At 38.7% G+C, this 27592-nt stretch overlaps 3 protein-coding genes across 7 annotated transcripts; 2 read left to right on the forward strand and 1 right to left on the reverse strand.

The window, feature by feature from the left end:
• The first annotated feature begins 7924 nt into the window (after nucleotides 1–7924).
• LOC145468291 (uncharacterized) lies at nucleotides 7925–10404 on the forward strand. The gene has a single exon (XM_081451982.1). The coding sequence runs from the start codon at nucleotides 8208–8210 to the stop codon at nucleotides 9222–9224; it is 1017 nt and encodes a 338-aa protein (XP_081308108.1). The 5' UTR covers nucleotides 7925–8207; the 3' UTR covers nucleotides 9225–10404.
• An 806-nt stretch (nucleotides 10405–11210) lies between these two features.
• LOC145468319 (uncharacterized) lies at nucleotides 11211–16196 on the reverse strand. Of its 5 annotated transcripts, none has more exons than XM_081452024.1 (3): nucleotides 14890–15655; nucleotides 14220–14350; nucleotides 11211–12460 (listed from the first exon to the last, which is right to left on the reverse strand). In XM_081452024.1, exons 1-3 carry the CDS (start codon nucleotides 15017–15019, stop codon nucleotides 12428–12430), a joined length of 294 nt encoding a protein of 97 aa, XP_081308150.1. In that variant the 5' UTR covers nucleotides 15020–15655; the 3' UTR covers nucleotides 11211–12427. The 5 variants fall into 5 exon arrangements, with proteins under 5 accessions (XP_081308150.1, XP_081308149.1, XP_081308147.1 ...); XM_081452023.1 differs by having other exon boundaries at nucleotides 14881–15655; XM_081452021.1 differs by lacking the exons at nucleotides 14220–14350; nucleotides 14890–15655 and adding an exon at nucleotides 16105–16196.
• A 2813-nt stretch (nucleotides 16197–19009) lies between these two features.
• LOC145468297 (very-long-chain enoyl-CoA reductase-like) lies at nucleotides 19010–26537 on the forward strand. The gene is made up of 15 exons (XM_081451991.1): nucleotides 19010–19455; nucleotides 20375–20425; nucleotides 20919–20970; nucleotides 21136–21180; nucleotides 21553–21633; nucleotides 21869–21891; nucleotides 22029–22141; nucleotides 23094–23199; nucleotides 23493–23509; nucleotides 23699–23754; nucleotides 24174–24217; nucleotides 24459–24516; nucleotides 24930–25018; nucleotides 25569–25614; nucleotides 25959–26537. Exons 1-15 carry the CDS (start codon nucleotides 19450–19452, stop codon nucleotides 26084–26086), a joined length of 915 nt encoding a protein of 304 aa, XP_081308117.1. The 5' UTR covers nucleotides 19010–19449; the 3' UTR covers nucleotides 26087–26537.
• The last annotated feature ends 1055 nt before the right edge of the window (nucleotides 26538–27592 follow it).

Consider the following 27592-nt stretch of genomic DNA (forward strand, 5'->3'; position numbering starts at 1 on the left):
TCGAAATTCTGGCAGCCGAGATGCAAATAGGAAGCTTAATAATGACGACGGCGACGCCGAGGACGACGCCTTGTAAAATTGTTGTTATAACATTTACTGCGAGTTTTGCAATATTTTGGATTTGTCGAGGATGCCTATGTCTCTGAAACCTCGCTCAGGCTAAATATGTAACGGCAGCGTTCAATTCCAAATGGAAATACGAAAAATTAGCAGTTTGACTCGTCGTTCGCATTCTCCGACCTCCGCAGAACGCGGTCATTTTGCGTTGTTGTTTTGCAAAGGACGGCTATGAAATATTCAAAAGTTTGCAGAATACACTTGTACAGCCATTGTTTTTCTCATTAAACTTTTTGTTTGGTTTTGCTCATTGTCGTGGTGGTTTGCTTCAGGCTCCGTCCAGATCCGTCCACACTACACCGGCGGAATCCAAAACCCATACAGCTTTATTCAACAGTTAAACCGGAAATACCTTTTTTAGTGACCCCCCCCCCCCCCCCCCTCTTCGGGAAAATCTCAAACCTTGGCCTTGCCGTATTGAACTCGCTATCGCTCGGTCAATAGGGCAAAGTCTCGGTTTAAAGACCACGCGGTCTCGGTTAATAAGGTGAGTTATTGATGTTGACAAAATTACTGATTCGAAATCAGTACTTACCATGTACACAAGGAAAAACGTCAATGTTGCATTCTTGGGATTCGGTTAATTCATAGCCATCAGTCGAATAATTAAATATTGACGGGTAGATAAGACACGAGCGGTTACGAGATTGTTTACCATCAGGTCCACAGGGTGTGCTGCAAGGTGACCAGGCTTCCCACTCACCCGGATGTAGGGTGCCATATGATCCGTCTAAACAGACAACGAGGAAATAAATACGCTAATCAACCCTGAATCGGAAGTGCACAGGATTTAAGGTGCATACGATTGTATTTACTAAGGATTTAAAGATAAGCGGTGGTCCAGTACCAATGCCACAAAAAAAAGGTTGGTACTCATTCTGCTGTAGGGATTTTAAATGAATATAATAAGGCGCCTTTTGGAGAGGAGATAAGTGATGTTATTATCTTTGGGTAGATTCAAGCGTTCTGATTGGTTTTTACTTGGTCAGGATTTTGCCGTATGGACCGTTTCTGGAAATGGTCGTAAGCCGTGTATTTTTTGTTTTTGAAAGCTGGCAAATTCAGTGAACCAGCACGGGCCAAGTGCCATATAAAAAACTACTTACTAACCTAGCTTGCTCGAGCCGTACTGTGCAATATTAGCCCCGTTCGTTTTTCCACGTACCGAGCGTACTGCCACGATCTCGGGCCAATATTTCCCAGCACGGCCCTTGCGCTTGATTAGTAAGAAATTACTCTTCTCCAATTCCACTCAGGAGAGCCAAAAAACAAAACAAAAAAAATATTGAAACGAGGACAGATATCCCAGCCATTTAAACGATAATAAACTTATTTAACACTGAGGTTAGCATTCTCGACTCCAGGCCTTCGCTTTCTTGACCTCAATCATGCGCTAACGGCAAAAGAGAAGAACTATGGGACAGAAAAATGAATATATAATTTATGACCTTCTAGTCTCACTGCATAATTAATTAGCTCATTGCAAAAGATGCTGTTATTACTTCACATTCCTCCCTTATCGCCCGTGCTGGTAGCGTCGGTAATGCTTTGCGCCATGTGGAGTTTAAATTTGGTCGTTCCGCTTGAAGCGTGGTCTTTTCGTCCTGTACTCCACAAAGATAGTCGTTTTTTGCAACCCGCCCACTTCCCCTGGTGGCGGTTGACCAAGCTCCTATCTGCTCATACCCTCGTTACATGCCTACTGCCTCATCAGTCGCGGACTCTTCCCATAACTTAATGAGTAATGAGTAATGAGTATGCAGTGAGGATATGGTACTATTTATTCGGAGCATTAAAAACACAAAACACAGTTCAAAGTTTGGTTTACGGGAAAATGTTTCTTTACACATACAGAACGTTTGACTTACTTTGTTGGTACGCGACAAGATGTTCCCGGGGTACTGAAATCGACCTGTTATCACCGGGACCTCTGACTCTGAGATGAAAGTGACCTTCTGCTCCTTTTGGTTGAAATCTAAGAATTTCAATGTAGTATGTATGTCCCCCAGTAAGGTTTACAGATGGTTCCACTCTGGATCAAGAAGGAAAAAATTATAATTGAACATAGCAGCTGAATATGATTTCAGAGTGAAAGAGATCCCAGTATTATGATTGCAATTAGTCGAGAGGGTCTGATTATAACGCTTCATTTACCACGTGACTTCTTCAAGGTTACTAAGCAAAGCCGAACTTTTCACTCGGAAGTAATCTGACGTGGAAACCAACTCAGTGTCGAGTACTTTAATAATGACTTGATTTAGCTCCCTCCTTCCAATAAGCATCCTCTGAGGGAGCTTCGTTACGGTTTCCGCAACTTGAAAATTTTAGCCTAAATTTTTGGATTTGTAGTTTGTAATCCGTTTTAATCTTCTCCATACTTAACCATCCTTGTTCCTTTATGGTTTATTATTATCTCTTTGGTGTTTTTCTATCTTAGCAGACTGCTATTTCCAGGTTTCCTTCAATTTAAAGGTAACTTTGTACGCGGCCAAAGTAACTCAAAATATCATGACTGAGCTCCTTTTAGCACCGCTTCTACTCAATAACCAAACAACAATAACTTACGTTTCAAATTCATGTTGTTCCATGCCTTGAGGCGAGCTTCCTCCAGTGATAGTGACTTCCTTATCCTCTGATTCTTTAATAAACCATTCACAAGCTCCAAAGCACGAGAAATAAAACTCGTATATCCCTGTTGATGAGCATAGAAAAAACGTTCGCATCCGAACACCAACCGAACCACCTCCAGCTCTCAAGGACACAGAAAAGTGACTTTCTTCTATGTCAAGGGTTCGTGAAGCTGGGATACCTGAACTCGTCAACAATTTCAAGTCGTCTAATGACTTTATGTCGTCAATCCACACTTCTCCTGAAACCCCTTTGAAGGCTGTTAAACCAAGAAATTTAGTAATGATGATAGTTTTGGAAGGCAAAAAAAAAAAAAAAAAAAAAAAAAACCAACGGACGACTCGGCCCATCTCTCCTCTGCAGGGGCTCAAGAGTGTTTTGGGTTGGGACGATGTCAGCGTAGGCGCAGGATTACGACTTTGCGCCTGCACACACATCGGACTTCGCGGATGTCTATAACGAACGCCCAAACCTTTGCGCTTTGCGGAGGAGAGAAAGCCCAATCTATAGCTTTGGTTTGGTAAAACCCATACGATCAATATTCACATTAACAAGTAATTTCAAACATCAATTTGTTATTTTTTTTCTCTACCCAGTGAACTGAATTAAGCATGCAATGTGATCTCTCCGTTTCCTCTGTCTTAAAACGTACAAAAAGTTTCGGAAAATTCTGAGAGGTTTAACGAAATCTAACGCAATTAAAGTACTGGGATAATGGAAACAAGAAAATGGACGAAAAACCAGACTAGTCTCTTGACGAGCAAAGGGATCTGGAGTTTATCATAAAGCCTCGTTCCCAAGGTCTCTCTAGACCCCGGTAACGAGGTTGTCTATCATAAGCGTTGATGTAACTAAATAGCACTCGCTCATTTCGCAATATCTCCCAGGCATCTCGAGGTCATTTGAACAAGATTGAACATCAATAGAGAGGGCTAAAAAAATCTTTTTAAAGAAATGCATCAAAAATGTAGAATTCGACTTGGACTGCTATCATGCATTTGACTTTTTTCTATATCGTTTAAACCAAGATATGCCGCGTACTTTCATATTCATGGAGATCAATATCACAAAATACTCAAAAAAAAAAAAAAAATAATAATAATAATACTTACATTCTGGAACACATGACACATTGTAGAATGTGTGACATGTTGGAAAGTATGAGAATAGCATCAACGCTACCTGAAAACAATAGAAAATAGATCAAATTCTAAACAAAGGTCGACAAGCCATTTACAAGTTGCCTCTTACCTCTGTTTCAAAACGAGTCCTGGTGAACAACCTTTTATATGGAAATGAATTTGTTTTGCAAGACAATGAACGTGCAAGATAAACTCATTTTAACATGAAAGGTTGTGCTCCAAGACTCGTTTTGAAACATCGGTAAGAGCAACTCGGAAATGTTTTATTCTGTTAGCAGTTAAGAGGAGCGAATCGCATCACAATATTAGAACTTGGGGGGGGGGGGTGTTCATTTTTGCGCTCTTTTGCGATGACAAAATCCCATGGGCTGATGATTGACTGTATTCACGAGATCTGCGATGGGAATAAATAACTTGCAAAACCTTGGGCCTCTTATTTTGGACGTTTAATTTTCAGACACCTTTTATTAAATTTCCAACAAATTTCGGTCAAAATTATCTGACACTGTTAAAACTACCTAAGGTAAATTGGCGCCCAGAAAACACAAATTAAGGTCTGTCTGAAACAATTGCAACATCTTTGAAAATGATAGTTTTGCTGCACCCTTGAGGTTTTAGACCGACGAGAAAGTAATACAAATGGTACCAAGCGGTTACGTATCTTAAGTAGTGGCTCAACTAGAGTTCTCTCCATAAAGGAATCTAAGAGCTTTGGAGCTACTTAACAAGTTTATGCTGTACTGTAAATATTTCAGACGTTTAAAATTGCGGACGCTTAAAAATTTCGGACGGTTTTATCTTCTTCGGACACTTTTTTGTGTCCGACCTTAAAATCGTCTGAACGTTTTTGCTAGTAATGTAAATTGCTAAGGAACACGATGTTCCTCACTGTGTTACGCTGACGTGACTATTTTTAAAGACCTCGCTAGTGCTTCGCTATTTTATGAAGAAAAGAAAAGGTCAATGTGCCACTCTTTGAGCCAGCTAATCACACAAAGCTGACTTACCCACAAAAATCATGTGTCGCTTTCAAGTGGAAACCGGTTTCAATGAATCCAAATTAAAAATTAGTTGTAAGTTGTGATAGTTTGCCTCTTCTGAGAAGCATTTGTTTACTGGTATGACCATGTCGGGAATGTTATCAATTATTTAACACTTGCAAAACTATTTTCAAGTTGTTTAATTTGCGTTTAGTTGTCTTGACTCTATCATTTTTAACCAATGTAGATATATTTAACCGCCTAAATTTACGAAGAATTCTTCCCGCACTGAATATATAGTTAAATTTGGAAAAAAGTCTGGCCCCTTTATGAAAAATTTAAAATCATTTTAAATAGCGGAACAGCACCATTAGGCAGCAATATTTCAACAACAAACAAAGAAAAAAGAAGCGAAAATGTTTTATTGACGATAAAATTTTATTAAAAGAAATGAATTGCTACCTTGTTGTACGAAAAACAAATTTAAGTCGCTTAAGTGATTTTAAAAGGGCAGAAAACGAAAAAGAAATTTCGAGAAATTCAAATTTGGCCGTTTTGAATCGAAAGCAAGTCAAACCACAATTAATAATTAATAACATTAATTGTAAAGAGTTTTTAGTTGAAGTCAACTTGAAAAACGTGTTCAAAATTATTTCATAACTAGAGTCATGAAAATCACATCTTCATCCGACTTATTGTTTTGTTGTGGTAACGGCTTAAATGAAGTACACTTCAAGGTTTCAATTTAACTCGGAAAACCGTGATACAATAACTAAGTTCAGGGATGTTGCGCATTAGTAAAGAACTTCTCGTCTTCAATATTTCCATTTTTTCCCATTCGTGATGGAATGACATTTAAGTTGAGAACTTAGGAAGTGTAATGCGCTTTAGGCCAGGCCACATGTATTATATGCAGACACAAATATGAAACACAGTTCTAAGTTTTTTTAAGTTTAAAAACTCATTAAATGCAGGTATTTCTAAATAAAATTGCTGAACTTAATCCCCAAGAACGAAACCTTACCAACATCCGAAGACTCTTCATTTATAAATCGTCCGGTTTTTTCTCGCTTCTGTTTGTTCCAATTTCTATATAAAGTTAGTTTTTTCAAAACCTTTCCAAGTACCCAAATGTTTGTCCTTAATATCGATGTTTTGATTTGTATGTGAGAGCCTGTCTGGATCAATTCAAATCGACCTAGATGTAACAATGAAATATTTCAACCACGCCAGGGGTCTGCTGTGAAGAAATTATTTGTAAGGTGTGTTAACTATCTACCAGGGGTCTGTATTTTTTTTTTGTTATTCCTTCAAGCCCTAAGCATGACAGTTAACAAGTTCTCAAATTGGAATAAACACAGCGTTATAATTCAAATTTTCCTTGCAATTGGGAGCTGATTAAATATAGATAAAGTATAGTCCAACAAGTAAAGATTTCCTATATAACGGGCCCAATTTTTCTAATACACTCTGTTTTGCTATAAGAATATTGTTTTTATTTTTCGGCCGAGGTTGAATATTCTTATTTTTCTTGTGAATATTCTTAGATTATAGCGTATGACATTTCTGTTTTCGAATGTATTTGGTGTCTGGATGGTGTTAACGCAATTTTGGAGCTAGCCTGCAGGCGTTAAAGCCTTATATGGTGCACATACAGTCTTTCAGAAATCCACAAGAATTTCAGTCATTAGCATCAAACACACGTCTGCACTTGATTCAAAACTTCCCATGGGTGTAGCTTAAGAAACAAACTTTCAAGGCAACGAAATTTCACTCCATAGATCTCTTTCTGCGCTATATGATGAATACAAAAATACAACCATAAATCATTATTGTGAGCCTGGGATCCCCTGTGGCTAAATTGAACGGTAGGTATTCTAGCTTTTTTAACATGTTGTTTCTGTTTACAGTCCTGTTTCGATCTATATTTTGCATCCTCACAGTTTTCAAAAAGTGTCTTTTTATTCTATTATAGATGGCAGAATAGAGGATAGTTGATAGCACGGTGGTCTTCAAAACAAGCAAGTCTTGAAGGCAAGTCAAGCATCCTTAGAGCGAGGCCTGGTGTGACAATGAGCCCGCGGTTGCTTATGGTTTTAGTTATAAGACGAGTGTTAGGTCCACCCGTATAGAAGATGGAAATTAACAAATCTTTGTCACTCAAGATGTTTTCAGTCAATGTTACTTGAAGTAAATTTGAAATGTTAATTTCAACAACAGGTATTACTTAGATATCTGCATTAATCCTGTTTACGCAAAAAAACACAACAACCTTTTGGCAAGTTCCCACGTAAAAATACTTGTGGTTACAATTTTTGTTGATAACACGACTCATGTCTGAAGTTAATAGTATCTAAAGGCTCGTTTACTTTTCGTCGGCCGCTTCGTTTAGGACTTTGTATTCAAGATAACACCATTAAGGAGAGTATTGAGTTTTTCCGTCAGATTTTAGCTTTTCCGCCAAGCTCATTATAATAATCTGCTATTAAATTTTCTATTGTGCGATGCAATGTTTTTGACCGAAGTTCCGCCTCCAAGCAACTAAAATGACGTGGATACGCTAAAAGTTGATTTTAGATGTAAACACTGGTTTCAAATTAACACCCTTTTGCGCTGTTTTGCATGAGTGCACTTAGAAATGAAAAATTAATTATTAAACCGCAACCCGCAATAGGAAAATCTTCGTTTTCATGTTGCAGAACAAATAATTTTTTTGAAAAAAAATGACATATTCGTTAAACCTGCAGATTTAAAACATGTATAACATAAATTTTATGCTACTCAAAATTGCACACAGCCATTTTTACTGAAAAGGTCTTAGGATTTAAATGACCAAAAACTAAATTATTTCCGGCCTTCCACAGTACATTTATCGTGTTATATTCTCCTGCGTCAACAAAGAGATTTTGCGATTTTAAAAGACGTAAACGCAAAATCAATTTCGCTAATAGCTAAAACTAAGCATTTTATTTCGCAAGTTTTGTGTTTGAGCAGTGTTGTACCTTAAGCAAATTTATTAAGCAAATCCATCCATGACTTTAAAAGACGCCCAGGTAATTAACACGAAATGAAGTTCAGCCAATCACAATTCTTTAGTTGAACAAACAGTAATAACTATCCTATGACATGTAAAGAAATTAAAAGGCGCATAGTGCCGTAAGTAATCTCTTTTGACAAATACTCTTCTCTTAGACAGCTTTAAACATATGTGCTTACAAAAGGAGAAAACATCTGCGTGGGACAACGCGTGTTTCAAAGATTTGAATTCATTTATCGTTGGGTTGTTAGTCTGACAAGCGCGTTCTGTTTTCGCCGCCTACTGGATCGGTGTTACCGAGCGATGGAAGACTACGTTTCTAGGAAAGTCAGCGTTTCTGTCCGAAACGCGTTGAGCGTTAACTCGCAAAAAAGCCATCAGCTTGAGAGACAAGTGAAAAACTTGGAAGCTGAAAGAGATATGCGGCTTTTAAATTTGCAAATTAAGAGAGACGAAGTATTTTTTACGTCTCCATCCACGCGGCGTAAAGTTCTCATGAAGTCGCCGAGCGTATCTGAGGGTCTTAGGACTAGCACACCAACCTCGCAACATGAAATGCTCGATTTAAAAACAGGCTCGCGCAAAGACGAGGAGGTCAATAAGCTGCAGAAAGCCCATAACCTTCCGCCACTAATGCATTTAGATAGAGCCGGTGTCATCGCAACACCACCGAGGGTTCGAAAAGCCAGGAATAATCCTCCAGCCACATCGCCGAATGCCGCACCCCCACCGCTATCGCCTCTCGAGTCATCACAGCCAAGTCACAAGCTTTTAACAAGGCAATCGAGCTCGCCACAGATGCTATCAAATCCTAATTCAATTGCTAATGCGAACGACTTGCGGCGTGAAGGAAATACAGAAAGTAAGCATCTGTTATCACCGCGGTTACTAAAGTCAAACCCGGAATCACCTGCCCCATTGCATTCTTCCACGAGTCCAGGAGTGTTCAAATTTGACCTGGCACAGAATCAAGCTCAACTGCCGAGAAGACCTGCCACTGCTTCCTCCGGAGATAGCGGAGGAAGCGAAGTTCATAGAGGGCTTTTGTTACTTCCAGTAACGTCATCTAAAGAGCAAACAAAGCAAAAGGAAGCAAAAAAGATCAACGTTTTTAATCGGCTTTATTCCGGTTCAAAGAAAGGAAAGCGAACGCATCACCTCAGCGACGATTTAGCCCCTCGAGAAATTCCGTTCCCGAAAGGAAACCCAAAGCTGGACCTAGCGACACGACGACGATCGCTTTCGCTTTCGGATTTGTCCGAAATCTGCGACAAATTAAAAACGTGTCGCTACTTAAGAGATAAAAGCCAACTTTCTTAACTCAAGCTATGGAGTGTTCAATCAATTCAATTTAATTTTCAGTGTTTTCACCGTTCGAGTACATAACATAATCCTGTATTTTCAATCTAAAATACTCCACTGTATTTTGAAACAAAGCAAATCAATTTAGCCATATTGTTTGAGTTTATTTGTTCTACTCTAAATCGTTTTTAGCGCAGCACAGATTAAAACGAAAAGTAAACAGTGTTTAAATTAAGTTTTACTTTACAGCTTCATTAGTACTTTGTATTAACGTTATTTCGTGCGAAAAAATCGAACGCGCTTAAATGCTACCTGCTAAGCTTTGTTTAAATTCTAATTAAATCTTCAAGTACCTCACTCTTAACTTATTGTCTTTCGATTAACAAACTCGTATTGCGTGGCATAGAAGTATAATTAAGAGCAAGACTAATAACGTACTAGACAATAAAACATGCAATTCGCGGTAATGAATATGTTATATTGTTTACTTCGAGGAGGTCAGTAACAGAGATATTGTTGCTTTTAATATAAACTCAATGTCTTTAGTATAAACTCATTGCTTTAAGTACAAACTCATTATGTTGTATTTGGTCCTCGCTATGGGTGGCTATTCGTTGTAAACTCCTTATCTACCAACCTAAATTGTTATTTTAACTCGAAGAAAGACCTTCGCAGATGAATACACAACTTACTGATTAAGTGCTTGTGATCGAAGAAAATTCTCACCCTTACCTTTTCGCTCATGAACTCCGGCTGGCAATTTAAAGGAGTGGGTCACGGTTTGCGCGTCTTAAAAAGTTTAGCCCAAACTTTTCAAGTTCGTCGTTTGTAATCCGTGTTAACCTTCTCCGTCTTTAACCATCCTTGTTCCTTTATCAGGGGCGTAGCCAGGATTTTTCAAGGGGGGGGGGGTCATACTGTGTCAAAGTACTCATACAAAAGGGGGGGTCACGGGCACCCCAGGACCCCCCTAGCTACTCCCCTGTTTACGGTTTAAGATTATCTCTTTGGTGTTTTTCTATCTTGTGAACGACAATTTTTCAGCCTGGTTTGCTTCAAATTAAAGGAAATTTTGTAACTGGCCAAAATAACTCAAAATATGTACCGCGACTGAACTCCTTTAATTGTTAAAAATTCTTGAAATTCATACCAAAAAAAAAATATTTTTTTTCTTTCAATCTATTGTATGTCCCACATGTTAACAAATTCACTACAATGTCTTCTTTTTTTTTTTGTTGAAACAACAGAAACGTAGGAATATAGGAACTTTATACACTGCTATTAATTTCTAGTCTAAAATTAACCCATTAACCTCAGGCCTGTTCCTGAGTAAAACTCTTGAAGACACCTTAACGAGCTAACTATAAACTTCTTTTTGATTGGTTTAAAAAAGCTCCCGCAAAATTATATCTATTACAGAGTACCACGTGAGGTACCACGTGAGGGATACCAGCTTTTCAACCAATCACAGTTTCCTATTTTCTGTTTCTGTTTTCATGCTCAGTGCGCTCTTTTTTCAAGACTGCCATAAAACCAAAACCACAATAATCACATCGCAGGTACCATGACAGATCAATCAAAACTCAAGAATAGCTAGGAAAATAATAGGACGATGGCAAGAGCTGGGCTGAGCGTGTGGACTAAGTGGTAGAACTGTGTACCATGGCGGAGGTCATGGGTTTGAGTCCCAACCGAGCCTGAATTGTTGTTGTTGTTGTTTTTTTCTCGCTTCGTTTTTTTTTTTTTCACAACTGAAGTTGTGTACATAAAGGCGATGATAATTCATACCTTTAATTTGCATGACTTTGTTGAACGAATTTTTACTTATTAACAAAGATCAAACGATAAGAACAAATTAAACTAAGCACAAGAAACAGAGTTATTTTACGATAACCGGTTGCGTTGAAAACTGTTCTCAAGATTTTTTTGCTTAAAATTACTACGAAATTACCTATTTTTGTCTGTTACGATAAGCATTAATTATGATAACTAACGATGGCTGTTTCTTTAAAGTGTAGCTTTTTATTAAAAAAATTGTTTACCACGAAAATATTAAAAACAAAAACCTCTTTTTGAAATAAAAGTTAAATCAATCTGTCAGGTTTAGTTGCTGAACATTTTAATTTAATTGCTATTTTTGGATTTACACCTTACATCATAGCACTGGTTGAGGAGTGGATAAACACGATTTGGAATGTACATAAAATATTTTGTGTTATGAAAACGATTAACTAGAGTAAAGACTGGTTTCTAAATCAATAGCCGCTCGATTTTTTGATTATCTTAATCACATAATTAATGTCATTCTTTTAAAAAGCGAGACAACAAGGTCTTTTGATGCAGCAAATTATATGCAGTATAATTGTATGCATAATTACAATTATATGCAGTCAAATTATACGTATTACAATTTGGATTTGAAATAGAGATTTCTTTGATCCTTAAATTCTATGATCCCCAGCGATCAGGCTGCCAAAGTAGTTTATGGCTCTAGAGCTCTAGAATTAATAAAAGCAAAAACAAAACAAACCAAAATATTGGATTTGGAATACAAATGTCTTTGAAGTTTCTATAATCACCACCGACCAGGTTGCCATAGTAGTTTATGCATATGGCTCTAAAGCTCTAGAATTAAAAAAAAAAAAAAAAACTACTGGCTTTAAAGCAGACAAGTCTAGGGCTTCAAGGCTCCGTCGGATTACCTCGAGGTTTCAAGGAACGAAAATCGACATTTCTGTCGCGGAAGAGAAATGTTCTCGAGTCCAGCTCTTGTGAGACTCCGGAAGACCAATCTTCCAAGGCTGTTAGCTAACGGAAAATTAACTTCTCAATCAAGTAGTCATTTCGACAGAACAGGTTCTTTTCTTGGTGCTGGCATTCTCAGAGGACCAGGGGATCGCGTCCTCAGGGAAGCATGCCTCTTTAAACTGGCGGCGTCCAACATCGCGGCGAGGTCTGGTAACGAGCTTGAACGACGTCGACTTTTCTGACACGATGCAGTGCTTATGGTCTGCGGTTCTGACCCGCCATCCAGTTGCGTTATTCCTTTGCGTATGCCAAACTGCTTTCTGAACCACTTTTTGGTCAAGGGGCTTATAGGTGGCTTCAGGTTTCCAAGTTTATCCATGTCTTTTATGGATTGAACATCTGCATTGTTGCTTGTCTGTGTTTCAGACTCGCTCTTATTTATGTCTTCCTGCCGTAACGGTAACTGAGGTGGTTTATTCTTTTTTGATGACATCTTTGTCTTTCAACTAAAAAGAACAATACGTTAAATTTGTGACAAAGTCGATTTCAGGGCGGAAATCAATTGGGCGACCTACACTGTTTACAAGATTCTTTGAATTGACCACACAAAACAATCGACAAAGAATCAACGGATCAAAATTTTCAGCGATACGGCGCCTTTACGAATTCTATTGTTTCAAATAGCTATTGTGGGATCTTCAGGGGGCAAATTAGTATGTATTTACCCCCTGAGCATCCCATAATAGCTATTTGAAACAGTAGAATTCAAAATGGCCGCCGTATCGCTGAAAAGGTCCGTTTCGCTGACAGAAAACGCGCGGGCTCTGGGGAGGAGATTGCAGTTCACGCGCGCGGAGTTGCCGTCATTGACAAGAGCAAGAAAGCTTGTTATAAAAATTTAATTAAAGAACATTTTTAGAGCGCCTCAGGCTTAGATCAACAAAAAATTTTAATAATGCTCAGATTCATCAGCCTCAAAATCTTATCAGTTTGAAAAATAGCCTTGAGTTTAAACTAAGACCGATGCCGGTTTTCTTGTTGCAATATCTACATTTACCACCCTTCCAGCACTTTACGGACTATTTCCAAAACAGCTCCACGTAAAACATTGTAGCATTTTTAAACAAACATGATATTTTACATTTGACTACAGTAAGCAGGTGTCCAGGTCTAAAATCCAAGATACCTGTTGGGGTGGGGATGGGATTATTTGTTCACCCTTCATAGCAGCTGATGGTGAAGAATTTTCATCTTGTTTATAATTTTTTTCGTCTAATTTATGAACTTCTTCTTGGCGTATGCGGTCAATTTCGTTTTCTAAACACATTGTACCTGTTTTCTGTTCATAAATGCGACAGTCCTTCGGATAGTAAACTGTTGCTTCGTTGTATAATTCGGATTAATTTACTTTCAGCGTTTATATTACTAAAATATAGCAATAACACAGTAGGGAAACGGTCCAAATTCCAATTAGTTCTCCGTCTATAGTTTTCTCTGCGACTCTACTATCTCATTACGTTTCTTTACGGAAGCGCCCAGATTACTTCTCGTCAAAATATCTTGTTGGCGTTTTTCCATCATTTTCCAATCGAGATAAGAGAAATAAACATTGAGCTAGGAAAATAAATCGAAAAGTTTCGAACCGGATGTTTTGACGTAGAAATATCTCAAGAGAAAAGGTTTGCTTATGCATAGCATATATAGTTTTGATAGCTGTTGATTTTTGTTGCTAGTTTCTTAAGTGTTTTGGTTACCCCGCTGAGTTATGCATAGCATATATAGTTTTAATAGCTGTTGATTTTTGTTGCTAGTTTCTTAAGTGTTTTGGTTACCCCGCTGAGTTATATGGATACACTTGGCTGCCCAGAGCAAAATATTGAGTCGGCAACCCTTAACGAGGTATTCGAGGAAAAGATATAATCGACCATCTTCGACTGCAGCGAGAAACTGAAAGTGGCAATGACATATGGCGAAATATTTTTTCTGATACCAAAGGCTACCTGCTTTCTTCTTTGTTTTAAGAACCCATCAGACTTTATTTAGGTAGTTATTTTTCTGGGTTTGTTTTGTCTCATGCTCGAGTCAACGTTGGAGATAAATATGTCAGCAATATAGTTGAATTTCCTATCAACTGTATAAGGTGAAGATCTTTTGAATGCGCCCAAACCAATACAAGGCATGACTGTGACGAAGCAGCGAAAGTTTCGCCATTTTCCAAGGAATTTGAAACAAAAATTAAATCGAGTAGCGACAACAGTTTCTTACCTGACTGTGAATAAATGATGATCTTGGAGGTATTAATTTAATACGGATTTGCACAAAGGAAGGTAAAGCTCGGTAGCTTGACTGAAGTAGAATGTAGATATGTACAAAGAAGACTATTGGTGGACGCGTGCCTGACAGTGCGAAAGAAAGAAATTTACATATTATATTAATGGACGTGTCAAGCGATGGACAAAGAAAACTTCAGTTTCATACGACTTATGTTATAATTAATCATTTCTGTATTATAGGATCTAGCATCATCATTCATGATCCTCTTTGACGTTTACACGATGTTTTTCGATGCATAATTACCGAGACACGAAAAACGCAGTTTGAAAAACGAAATCGCAAACTACCAGCTCTGACTAGAACTGTGGTCTTGTGTTCAATTAAGCAGCTAGCAAAGTGAAATGTTCTTGTGCCAAAAACTTCGGTTACTACGTCGTTACTGAAAGCAATATCATAAAACTGAAATTCGATTTCGCAAAGAATAAGGATCGTTATTATCTAGGGATCGTATCGCTGCGGTTCAATTCTTTTCAATATTATTGACCTAAAGAGTATGCCGACCGAAAACCGAAAACCGAAAACTGAAAACGAAAACGTTTGATTCCGAAAGTTGACAAAACTGGCGAAATTGGATATAATTTTCCTAACATACCTGACTTACCTTTTTCAAAAGGAAAATAACTGGGTAGTATAATCTTCAACGAAGCAACAGCTGTGCAATGTTTGAATTCTAGGCCATTGATATCAATGGACGACCGGCTGGCAGACCACAAAACACGAAACAAAAACATTGGCAGCCTCGGGGTTTCTTGTTTTAGGAAAGTTTGCGAGCGCGGCGTGATTGTGAAGGCTCGTCTATCATCCTGATTATCGTTGTTGTGGTATATGGACAGAAAACAAAAGATTTTGAACGTGCAATGTAAATATGTCCGAACTCTCAAAATATTGAGAAAAGGAAAAAATCTAAAATATTTTCTGACGTAAATAACTCAGTCTGGCCGATTGACCTTCTAAAAGATTGGTTTCGTCCGAATCACGAGGCCAAAAAAGATTCAGCTTGTAGTAAGGAAAAACAGAAATGCTGACAATGGTCAAGTAAATGACTATTCTTGATCGAGTGAAGAATTGCTATTGGATGTTTTAACACATGTTTAACAGGCGTGGGCTCCTGACCTTGACCGAGAATTTGTCCGGGAACTGGGTATTAGTAAAACAGTGCTTCTTTTCGGGACAAACGCAAGAGGAACTGGTAGTAGATAGGTCCTTCCCGATTATGCTAGCATTTTTTTTTTGGCCATTATTTGATTAAAGAAGCATTTTTTTTTTCACACTTTTTCTGTAAAAAGACTTGCTAGCATTATTTAGCATTTTGCATTACTAGTACACGGTGGCATGCTAGCCTTACGAAAACATCGCACCCCACACCCCCTCCCTCCTCCTCCCCCCCCCCCCGCTCGGTCCTTTCTACAAGAATGACCGTGGGATCTTTTTCAAGTATACTAGCTGGTAAACTCAACTGTGTAAGAAAAGAGTTGAAGTGACAAACTCCCTACATAAAACGTGCTTCAATACATCAAATCCCGCTTTCTCATTCAATCGTCATTAACTGTTATATAGTCCTATCACAACTTATCACATACCCTAAGAATTCTAGCCTTTTCCTTCCGCCATTTGGGACGATCGAAAAAGCGAGCAGCGAAAGACAGACGAACGGCCTCGTCGTCCCTTCTCTCCCGTTCGCATTTTTCGATCGAGAACTTGGACGGGCTTTGAAACCTCAGGTTTGCTTTAAAATCAAATTTAATACCTGGTTTAATACCACTACTGGTACACAGTTTTCCGTGAAAAGCTACGATGACTGGTTTGAAACTCATACCTGGTTTCCTTCCCTGTTTTCTGTTCTTTCTCTAGTTTGCCCTTCTTAATAAATGTCTTCTAGCTTCTTCTCAACAAATTATCAAGACTTGATTACGCAGCAATCGGCTTATTACTAATTAACTTATGTAACCAGTGATCACAAAACCTATTATTGTCCGGAAATAAACTGGGTGTCTGGCGTCTGTCGACTGACGAGTAATATCGAGAAAAACAACAAATACCATCTCAATATATCCAAAAACAGATAGATAACAAAACATCGGCCATGGTAATACTCACCAAAGTTAATGCTTATCGCAAATATTTGTAGCTTGAAACTGGTTGAAAAGACCTCGGTTAATTGATCAAACCCATCAAACCAGCTTGAATTAATTTCCAACACCAGTCTTATCTTCCTCGCATTTATAGTTTTTATACTTGACCTTCCAATTTTTGCCATCTTTAATGTAGTGACAAACCATTAATCATAAGAGATTACATTTTAATTGGCGCATGATATATGTTTTGAGAGTTAATACCAAAAATAGAGGAATGCATAGTATTATGTTAGAATGTGTTGCGTTAAGCACACGGATCAAATTAAAGCTATCAGTATTCGCAGCTATAATTGCAGATCTAAACCTTCCAGATATTTGTATGAATGACTGTATCCTTGGCTTTTCATCAAAGGAAAAATGACCGTGCGAGCTTTTGGAATCGGATAGAAAATTTCAACTTAACTATCGAATTCAGTGGGAACTTGAGAACGGACGGGAACTATCAAGCCAGACTCTAAAAACTGATGCTGGTGAGGATCGGTGAGTCCCCCCCCCCCCCCCCCCCCTACTGAGTTTGAGTTCAGAACGGCTTTGTTAAGTTAAAGGACATTTTCCCAGACTATTTTTTATCGGATGTACAAACTCGGGAAAACAAAAAAAAAACATGCGGAGATGCTACAAGAGTGGTGTCAAGTGATTTTAACCACTTCTTATCATCAAGAGGCGAGGATCATGAATGTATTAGTGACTGAAACCAGGCAAAGACAGAGCTGAGCTGCAGAGGGTACCGGTGGGAGGGGAGGGGGAGTTCTAAAGGTCTGGGCAGGGTCCGCTGGTTCTGGCCTCTTAAACTACCCTTGCCATATTAGCGGAAAATGAACTGTTCAAACAAGAAACGATGTGTTTTCACGCCTTGCTGCTGATGTTAGACACTGTCTACCCCACTCGAAAATGTCTCCGTTCAGACTCCTGGCTCCTTCTTATTGAAACACAATTTCACAAACATGCTGATAGCTGGCGCCCTGTCGACGGCCTGCTCTTGCGGTCAGACAAGCCCCAACCACAATCTTAACAAATATGGCGACTATTCACTCTGTCAGCTGATACGGTACTTTTCGTGAGCACTTGTAAATTTTCCAAATACTTTCGGAGGGTTGCAACCGTTCGGGGAGGAGAGCGATGTTTTTTGCGAAACTGTGGCTTATGAAATAATTAAATTAAAAGTATAAGTTCCCCAGATTTCACAGTCTGCGGGCGATCCCCGAGTCAAAGACAATAAACCCACCAACTTTTGCAATTGTGAGGTATTTCTGGCAACCAAGCGAAAATGAGAAAATTTTCTCTTGTGGCAACCCATAAGTATTAGCAGATGTCAGTACGCAGGAGAGATAGCCTGGTATCAAGGCCAGTCAAGACTGGTAGAGAGCTAAGCATTAAACTCTATACAGACGAACGTGGCGTTTGGCAAACTCATAGATTTTGTTTTGTTGGCATGACTAACTGGACGTTGATAGCTCTTGTTAAGGTGACTCCCTAGTAAAAGAACCCGCCATAGATTTCCGAGGAAACTTGGTACGCTGTTGTTACAGGACAAGGAGATATTAAAAACGTCGTGAAAAGAGGGGGTCACCGTGCTTGTTTTTACACCACAATGCTGGCAAATACGGTTATTTAGGCGACTTTTGGTAATCTCCATGGGCAACAAATAAGTTCGATTATTTTTCAATGCAGCGTGTTATATCACACAGAGTTTGATTTTCTTTGACTGTTTATTCAACTACGTCCTAGAAAAAATGTCTTCAAATACCCTGCATTTTTTTTATCCTTTAAAGGAAACATAATTTGGACATGCGCTGTTGGGCCCGTTATGTCTACCTTCGTAGTATTTATTTCATTTGCCAAAAAAGTAGCCATAGATTTCTGCTATTTTTTTTTCTCACTTATTGAGGATATTGTTCTCATTGAAATTATGAAATAAAAAGTGGAGGTCACCGTGCTCGTTTAAGAGAAAAGGAGCATTTATTTCGCTATCGAGCTTAGTTTGAGGGAAATCTCTTACGTTTTGTACGCGCACGCGCTCATGTGCGCGCTAATGACGCGAAAATCGTGCGCAGTAGGGATGCGCAATGCAATACTAAGGAATCACCTTTAAGTCAGATTTTGACTTGAAAGTCTGTTGAATGTTGAGTGAGAATAGTCCAGTGATGATAGGTAAGTTAGATTTTGAGTTAGTTTCAAAGTCTGATGTTGACAACTGCTAAAGGGTCGCCGCTATCACGAGGATTTTACATGAGTGGTTTTCGTCAAAATGGTGCTAAAATTATAACTGATTTAACAAGTACCTCCTCATACACTTTAAGTGCCGAAAACGACCAAAATAATTGGAGTGACAAATTTTAATAGGCTTTTAGCAATTTTACCAAAAAATAAGGGAAAAGGTTGAGGCTGCTCGGCTTTTTCTTTCAGAATCAAACTGTCAGGCATGTGGTAACTCAAGCCAACCTCCTTTGTAGTGACAGTGGACTAATGACACTAGTGTAGTCATTTTTAACAAACTCAGCTGGTTTCCAATGATGTAGATATGCGATTTTTGCTTTGGTCGTTTCGAATTCATGGTCATATAAATTTCCCTTTCGTTGGATCAGTGAGCTACAAAGTTCGGTGCAAACAGTGGGTGTGAGTTTCAAAGTTTAAGCTGAAAACGGCAAAACCCGGATGCTGAGTTCGAAGTCCAAAGCCGTGACATCCATAAAGTGGGATGTTGGGCCACAAAGTCCAATCTTGACAGCTGTAGAGTTAGGTGCTTTGTTCCACTTTTGATTCTCGGTGGAGGTTTAGAACAAACTGGAACCGAAGTTATTCCGGTCATAATTTCAAGTTTTTGAAAGCAACCGGGGGCCACTGAAAGCAACTTATCTGAGCCGATAACCAGACCCACGCCCCGAGCAAATCTTCTACCGCGCGGGTGAGATCGTCGAGATCTGGTGACTAACTTCGTCGCCATTTTGAGTCACACATCGCCAGCCAGACGTACATGCATAGGCTTCAGATCTTTAGCGGAAAGCAAGGACGCGGAATAAATAATCATGGAGGTATGAGTAACACTTGAAGTTTGCTTTCCGGCAGCTGATATGGTGCAGATCTCGCCAAATACACTCTATCAGACCAGTTTTACTGAAGATGTCGAGCCAAGTTGTGCAATCGTTCGGCGCGTCTGCTTTGCTGGAAACGCAACTGCTGTCAATTTTTTTTATCTTTCTACATTCTGTGCCTCACTGTTTTCAACGCTGAAGCCTTATTTTGCGTCCTTTTCATTGTTCCAGGTTCACTTGTTGTGATCGGCCATTATCTTCAGTCGAAGTACACATACTAGTTCTTCAGCTTTCATGTGCTAATTCAGTCCACAAGCTTTAGCTTAGTTAAGAGATTTAAGACTTAAGCTTATTTTCTTCTGTGTAGAAGTCATCTAAATCTCAAAAGGCCTAAAATGATCCGACTAATTTCAAGCTACATGTACTGTCTTTTCAACGATGTGATGTTCTAGTGCAGATGCAAAACTTGTACTTGTACATTGTACACCTCTCACTGAATGCCTAGAGTGAGGTGTTTGTTCTTGCTCAGTTTTCAACGTTTGATTTTGTGTACAAAATTATTACTTTACATGTACAGTAAATTTAGGGGGATTGTGTGGCATGATAGTAAGTGTGCTGGACTCCAGATCGACCAGTCCTGGTTCGAGCCTTGCACAGGGTCATTTTGTAGTGTTCTTGGGCAAGACACTAAACTCTCACAGTGTTTCAATCCAGCCAGGTGCACAAATGGGGACCAGCAAATTCAGGGTAACCCTGCAATTGACTAGCATCCCATCCAGGGGTAGTAGAAAATTATTAATACTCCTTGTCACTTCAAGAATTGGGGTTAATCACAGGCCCTATTTGCCACTAGGCTCAAACAGGGACTTTGTAATTGCACATAGATTTAATTCATGTTTCTGCTTTCTGTTTTAAACAGGTAGAAATTCTAGATGCCAGAAGCAGGAGGGTATTGTGTGTCCTAAAAGATGTAAGATATAAATCATGCTATCCTAGATTTTATGCACATGTATGTTCTTGTGCCGAAGCAGAGCAGCGAGTTGATTCTGAATTTTATCAGTGAATCAAACAATGTCTGAGCTCACAATAAATCGAGTTTCCTACACACTGTTGGTGGAGGTGCAGTGGTCTCGTGGTTAGTGCTCTTGACTCTGGATTGAGCGGTCTGGGTTTGAGCCCTGGCCAGAGACATTGTGTGTTCTTAGGCCAGACACTTTACTCTCACAGTACCTCTCTCTACCCAGGTGTATAAATGGGTACTGGTGACCTAAAATTCTGGGGATAACCCTGTGATAGACTAGCATCCCATCCAAGGGGGAGTAGAAATACTCCTCGTCACTTCATGCTCCAGAAACTGGGATTAGCTCCAGCCTGATCTGCCACTTGGCTCGGATGCAGACTTTACTTTTGCCACACATTGTGGAGTTGATTTTCAAATGGCCTGCCTTTTTATTTATTTCTAGCTGTCTCCATCCTGCACCATTTCTGATGTTAAAGAGGAGTATCATGAAAAATGTAAGTAGCCAGTTTGTGAGGTTTGTGACAGTTGTATAAGATTATATTGTCAGTATACAATGTATATTCTGTATGTCATTCTTATATGATTTCTAATTAACTCATTACAAAGTGAATCCAAGAGATTGTAACTTAGAATTATGTTCTGTTAACATTTTGCCCCAGTTTCAAAGTTATATCCTGAAAGACAATCATTTCGGCTTGAACCAAGTAAGTAATATCCCTATTTAAATGGATTTGATTCTGTTAGTACTCCACCATCATGGTAATATTTATACACAGTGTAGGGATATATTTTTCATTATATTATGCTTTTTATCAAGATATTTTTGGTAACTATTTACTTGACAAAGCCTTTCATAAATTACCACCAAAATTAATCTGTTATTACAGTAGGTTTGGTCTTCCCAGAAGTTATTATTATTTAGTTCTCTGGATATTTCAATGCCATATTGATAATTAATTTACCACTTATAAATTTAATTAACAGTCGCATCAGGTACCAGGTCTGGCCTTCCCTTTTGATTCCATCATTTTTTATTTACATGTACATGAATGTTTCAAATATGTTTCCCTTTCAAGGAGGAAAAGCTGTGAAAGATGAAGAAACATTAGAATCCTTAGAAGTTAAGGATGGAGGCAAATTATACTTTAAAGATTTAGGTATGCATAAGACCTAAGAACACTCCTAGCTTGACTTAAGTCACCTTACATTGATATGTGCAACCACCAAAGTTTAATCAAATAGTTTACAAACAGCTTGCTTTGACTGCTGAATCCATAAGAGGAAAAAAATGAAAATTCTCTATATAACTGTTTGCCAACCTTGTTCTCTCAATTTATAATAAGCCAGCCCATTTATGCATTATTGCTGAATATTATTATTTCATCTACTCAGGTCCCCAAATAAGCTGGACAACGGTAAGGAAATCACCCAGATTATATTGAATTAGAATGTCAGCTGCTTTTGACCTTGGTAAAAAACTGAAAAAGTTAATTACAGGTGTATCACTACTGGCAGTAATTAATTGACATATTTTTCCTCCGTTTGCAATTAGGTATTTTTAGTTGAGTACGCTGGTCCTCTAGTAGTCTACATGCTGTTATACATTCGACCTGCTATTGTTTATGGACCTGAAGCAGCCAGCAAACCTTATGCCACTGTAGTACAGTAAGTTTGCTTTGTGGTGGGTTAAAAAATTAGAGTGCATTTCAGAAACCTTTTGACAAATGCCTTTTGAAGTTCATTTGGAAGTCCTGAAGTTCACTAGGAACTTGGCAATTTCCTTACCTAGTGGTCAATCAAATTGCGAACTTGGAAATGAAGTTGTGAATTTCAAGCTGAACTTCGTTGGGAAGTTGCAAAGTTCGTTGCAAGCGAAGTTCACGCCATTAGTTGTGTTTGGTTTGGTAATATAATTACAAGTGAATCTTTTCACATTGCAAATGAAAGCAACAAACTGAATGGCACAAACTTCACTTGCAACGAACTTTGCAACTTCCCAACGAAGGTCGGCATGAAATTCACAACTTTGTTTGCAAGTTCACAATTTGATTGACAACTAGGTAATGAAATTGCCAAGTAAGTAGCAAATTTCGGGAATTTCAAACAAACTTTGGAAACCATTTGTCAAAATTTTGTGAAATAGTGTAATGGTACAATTCAAGATTCTCTTAGTGAGATCCTAAGACTTTCGCTGGAGAATCCAGCGCTGAGACTGACTGACGACACAGAAATGTCAGAATGTGGGACTCATCTTAATTAGGCTTCCAAGAGTTTAAGATCAAATAAAAAATTTTCCAAGACCCAAGATTTTCTTAGTGCCATTTGCCACTCTCTTTTGCTTCTCACAGTTAATCACTGACACAGTAATCTTATAATTCTTTGTTTGTTTATTTGTTCATTCATGCATTTTAGTGCTGGTTTGTAGATTGGTTTGTCAGTTAGTTGTATGTTTGTTCAAGGTTACTTTGTTTGTTTCTTCATTCATTTGTGTGCATGCTGGTATGCATGCATCTATTTGTGGTTACTCATTTTGTTCCTTCTTTCTTCCAGTTACTCAGTCACTTTGTCATTAAATTTTTGCAGTGTATAATTGTGTCTTTTTGTTGGTTTCTTGTAGTATAGCAGCAGCCTGTTGGTCAGGACACTATGCCAAAAGACTGTTGGAGACACTTTTTGTTCATCGCTTTTCCAAGGCAACAATGCCCTTGATGAACATTTTCAAGGTATGGACAATCTACTTTCCTTTGTCATAAGCATCTCCACAAAATGTGCAAAAGATTTTCCGCTGAAAACCATGAGAAGTGTGACACATAAATGAATTTCAAAAATATACTTGTCATTGTAGCTAAGTGAAAAGTGTGATAAGATTGACAATCAATGCTCACAGACTAGCAACCATATTTACTGTACAATGATTTAATGATTGCTATTGACAAGGGGAGATTCATAGCTTAATATCCACATGATTTATTTTAATCCCATTTTTTTCCTTTTGTTTTTCATGGTATTTCTGAAGAATTCTGGTTATTACTGGTAAGGATAACATACATGTATAATTATGCCTTTAGTCAGAAGCTTTGAGATTTGTTTTGTGTTTGTGGGGTAGAGTACCCCAGTTTGATAAAGGTTTCTGACTCAATGCTTACAATAGGTGTGAACAGCATTCTTGGACATTAGCCTAACTGCAGATACGTTGAAACTTATGTTGTGGCTTTTTCTTAGGGGTTATGGAGCTCTAGTTGGATATTTTGTGAATCACCCATTGTATACACCACCAAGTAAGTTTTATCTCCTTACTAAGTTTTTTTCAATCGTGTTCTGATTTACTTGTATTATCACTAACTCTTTTGTTTAACCAGAATTCATACATTATATACATGTACGTAAATGTAGATTGTTTTCACTGTCGCACAACATTAAGTTTTTATTCACCTGTAACCTTGATCTCCACACTGTAACAAACTTGTTTCTTTTTGAGTTAATTGTATCAGCTATTGGCAAGTTCACCCGTAACATCAAGGGTTTCAGGTTACAGGCCTTATTGACAGTCCTGCTGTTCAAAGTTATTGAGCCTGTCTGGTAAGACCTCCCCATAAAGGCATAAAGGCCATGAAATGAAAGAACCTCCCCCCCCCCCCCCCCCTGGGCTGCAACTGCTAGAAAAGTCTTGAAACACCTCTCTTTCTGTTTTTGTTAGTGTATGGGGATGCACAAGTCCACACCGGTCTGGCAATGTTCTTGGTGAGTTCTGTTAAACATATCCATGCTTCATTTTTATGTTAGCTAATTGAAATTAATTTTGCAGTTGACTACAATAAGGTGAGCTGCAGTATTTTAATGGTTTGTGTACAGGAACAGAATATTGAACGTGGGCATTAACTTCCTGGTAATGCTGTTGCTATAGAAACTAGTGTTGAGCCATTGGTCACCTCTAGATAGCAACGTAGAAATTGAATCTATTTTAATCACTTATTTCTTCTAGTTTAATGAGTATGGAAACTTTGTTATCCACTGTGCTTTGCGGGACTTAAGGCCGGCAGGTATGTTTGTGTACTTCTATTTAGAAACTGTATTAATCAGTCGGTAAGGTGAGCACTGTTCTTCATACCAAGCGGTCCAGATTCAAGGCCTGGCCAGGTTCATAGTGACGTGTCCCATGCAAGGCTCTTTACTCTCACAGTGCCTCTCTTTACCTGGGGGTTTAAATGGATACCGGCAAACGTAATGCTGGTAATGCTGGGGGTAACCCTACATGTACAATGCGCTAGTGTCGTTTGGCTTGGGTCCTTGTGCAATGCTCCCTCTCCCAACAATGGCTGCTTAATATTATATTCAGAGTAATGAAAACTCATCTCACCTTGTTACAAGGTGGCTTTGGTGAATGTGACCCCAGCTTAGATATAAATCACCAGACACCTGCTCTTTATGTTACTTTGTTGTTACTCTGCTTTAGGTACAAAAGAGAGGAAGATTCCCTACCCAACATCGCACCCAATGACTCAGCTGTTTCGATTTGTCTCCTGTCCTAACTATACTTACGAGGTGAGCTCCAAATGCATCAGAACTGATCTCACAAATTCCTTAAATATCAGTCACATTGCGCCATCATTGCAACGAGATACACGTATCAGTCAAGAAAGCGTTAGTGAATGCAAATAAAGAAAATAGATAGATATTGTGCTTTCGAAGCGCTCGTTTCGCAAACTACAGATTTTTTGAGAATCTGTAGTTTCAAAGACAAGACATGTTTGACTTCTGGTTCGTTTCTGACATACGGTGATACAAAAGAGAAAAAAAACATAAGTTACTCTTTACGTATTTCGAGAGACGGCTGAGACTGGATACGAAATATTCCGTTCTGGTGACGTAGCTCTACAGAGATCGGTGTGGAGTCTCTGATTGGTTGTTATTTGTACGTGAAAATTCAAAAACCAAGAAACGACCAATCAGGAACGCTACACGGATCTCCATAGAACTACGTCATAAGAATCGAAAAAGACTCCCAAATATTCATTTAACAACCTCAAGCGCTAGCGGTAAGGGATTCGCATATTTATTTTCAACAATTTTTCTATCTTCCTTTCTTTCTCAGGTGGGGGCTTGGTTATCCTTTGCGGTGATGACTCAGACATTGTCAGGTATGTAGTTACCAAATGATGCTGCCATGCGCTTTATTTAACTTGTGGAAAATTGTTTCATTCCTCCACAAAACAGAGCGATCTGAAATTTTGAAGACGCAAAATTGTTGATACGTTTTCTTCCATATTAAATCAACGAAAAGTCCTATTCGTTTTCGATAACGAAAAAAAGGAGCGGGGGAGGGGAGGGGATTTGAAAAACATTTTGTCGCGACTATGTCTTGCCAAACTTCGAGCCATGCCTCGACCAAGTTGGCCTGATATACCACCGAAGCTACCAAAAAAGTACGATTAGGTGTAAAAATTATTTTCACAGTTACTAACGCGTGTCGTTTATTTTTCAGTGGTGCTGTTCATCTTGGCAGGGTTTTATCAAATGTCAGTGTGGGCAATCGGAAAGCATCGCAATTATCGCAAAGAATTTAAAGATTACCCCAAAGGAAGAAAAGCAATCGTTCCTTTTCTGCTATAAATAAACTTCAAACAGATTAACAATTATTAGGTCTCAGCTTGTTTGCGGAGTGTGTTTATGAAGAATTCATGATTAAAACAAACAAACTTTCCAAACTAGTGATCACTTGTTGTACTATCACATTTGAAATAGTTACGCAATATATCAAACACGAGAGACAGTGTTTCATCGGGATATCCAAATACCGAAAAGAGAGTTGAAAATACGACGCGCAGCGGAGTATTTTTGACGAAATTCGAGGTGATTGAATCGCCGATGAAACACTGTCTCGAGTATTTGATATATCTTCTCAATCGAAACAAAAACTAAGAAGTAAACGGATAGGAGAAGTAAAATCGTCAAAATCTATGCTAATCAGGACCGGACATCCAAGCCTTCTTCACGGTAGTGATTTCCTTTTTAGTTTATGTCGTTTTTGTAACGAAGTGTTTTTTTAAGCACCTGTTGTGCAACCTCGTTCCCAGGGTCTCTCATCTTACTGCCCTCTGGAGCGAGCGACCAGAGAATCACTCTTCGCTCGCTCCAGAGGGCGGTAAGATGAGACACCCTGGGAACGAGGTTGCCTGTTGTGATGTGAAAGCTAGACAAGGTCGGTGAAATGAAATAAATAACTTATTCACTGTTACTGTTCTGCTACTTCAGGTTGATTGGCAGTATTTCTGAAGACAAAGGGATATGACGACTTGCCCCTCTCCTCTGGGTCTGGGACCCATTTCTCGAAGGTCCCGAAAAGTTTTCGCGCCTGGAAAGCCACAGCAAAATCTTAAACGTTATGATTACAGAGCTGTAATTCACACATTCTTGATATGAATATAGTTTCCCTTTATAAGAGAAGTTTCAGGCACACACATTCCTCCCGTTTTAGATACAGATTAACTAACAATGGTCTTGAGGGCCCGAAAAGTTTCCGGGGCTTTCGCGAAACGGGCCCCTGAGCCAATTGTGCTCGGCAACTTTTGAGCAACTTTTGGTGTTTGGAGTAACCTTTTGCGGTTCTAGCAACCCCGAGCAAGTTTTGCCTTTTTGAGCAACTTTAGATCAAAATAAAGGTTAAAAGCACATATCAAGCAACAAAAAGTCGACAATTTCATAGAAAACCTAAATTTATGCGAATTCCTTGGATGTTTATCAATCTTTGGAAGTTTGGACAGATAACTTGTCACTTGACAACGTTTCGCGGGCCCATTGGTTCGTTCATTTTTGCGAGCAACTGTTTAAAGGAGCTCAGTCACGGTATTTTGAGTTATTTTGGCCACGTACAAAATACCTTTAAATGGTAGGAGACCTGAAAATAACAGTGTAATAAGATAGAAAAACACCAAAGAGATAATGATAAACCATAAAGGAACAAGGATGGCTAAGGATGGAGAAGATTAACACGGATTACAAACAACGAATTTGAAAAATTGAGGCTAAACTTTTCAATATGCGCAAACCGTGACGTAGCTCCTTTAAAGTTAAGCTTCAAGCCACTTTTAGGTGTGTATTTTTTTTTTTAAAAAAAAC

The sequence above is a fragment of the Orbicella franksi genome, chromosome 14 (genome assembly GCF_964199315.1).
Source record: "Orbicella franksi chromosome 14, jaOrbFran1.1, whole genome shotgun sequence".
Classification (NCBI taxonomy): Eukaryota; Metazoa; Cnidaria; class Anthozoa; order Scleractinia; family Merulinidae; genus Orbicella; species Orbicella franksi.

What these genes read in the sequence shown, in the direction of transcription:
- LOC145468291 (XM_081451982.1), top strand. Translation starts at nt 8,208, where the DNA reads ATGGAAGACTACGTTTCTAGGAAAGTCAGCGTTTCTGTCCGAAACGCG.
- LOC145468319 (XM_081452021.1), bottom strand. Translation starts at nt 12,447, where the DNA reads ATGTCATCAAAAAAGAATAAACCACCTCAGTTACCGTTACGGCAGGAA.
- LOC145468297 (XM_081451991.1), top strand. An exon ending in TATTGTGTGTCCTAAAAGAT is followed by an intron (nt 20,426 to 20,918) that starts GTAAGATATAAA and finishes ATTTATTTCTAG; the next exon opens with CTGTCTCCATCCTGCACCAT. An exon ending in ATTATACTTTAAAGATTTAG is followed by an intron (nt 21,634 to 21,868) that starts GTATGCATAAGA and finishes TCATCTACTCAG; the next exon opens with GTCCCCAAATAAGCTGGACA.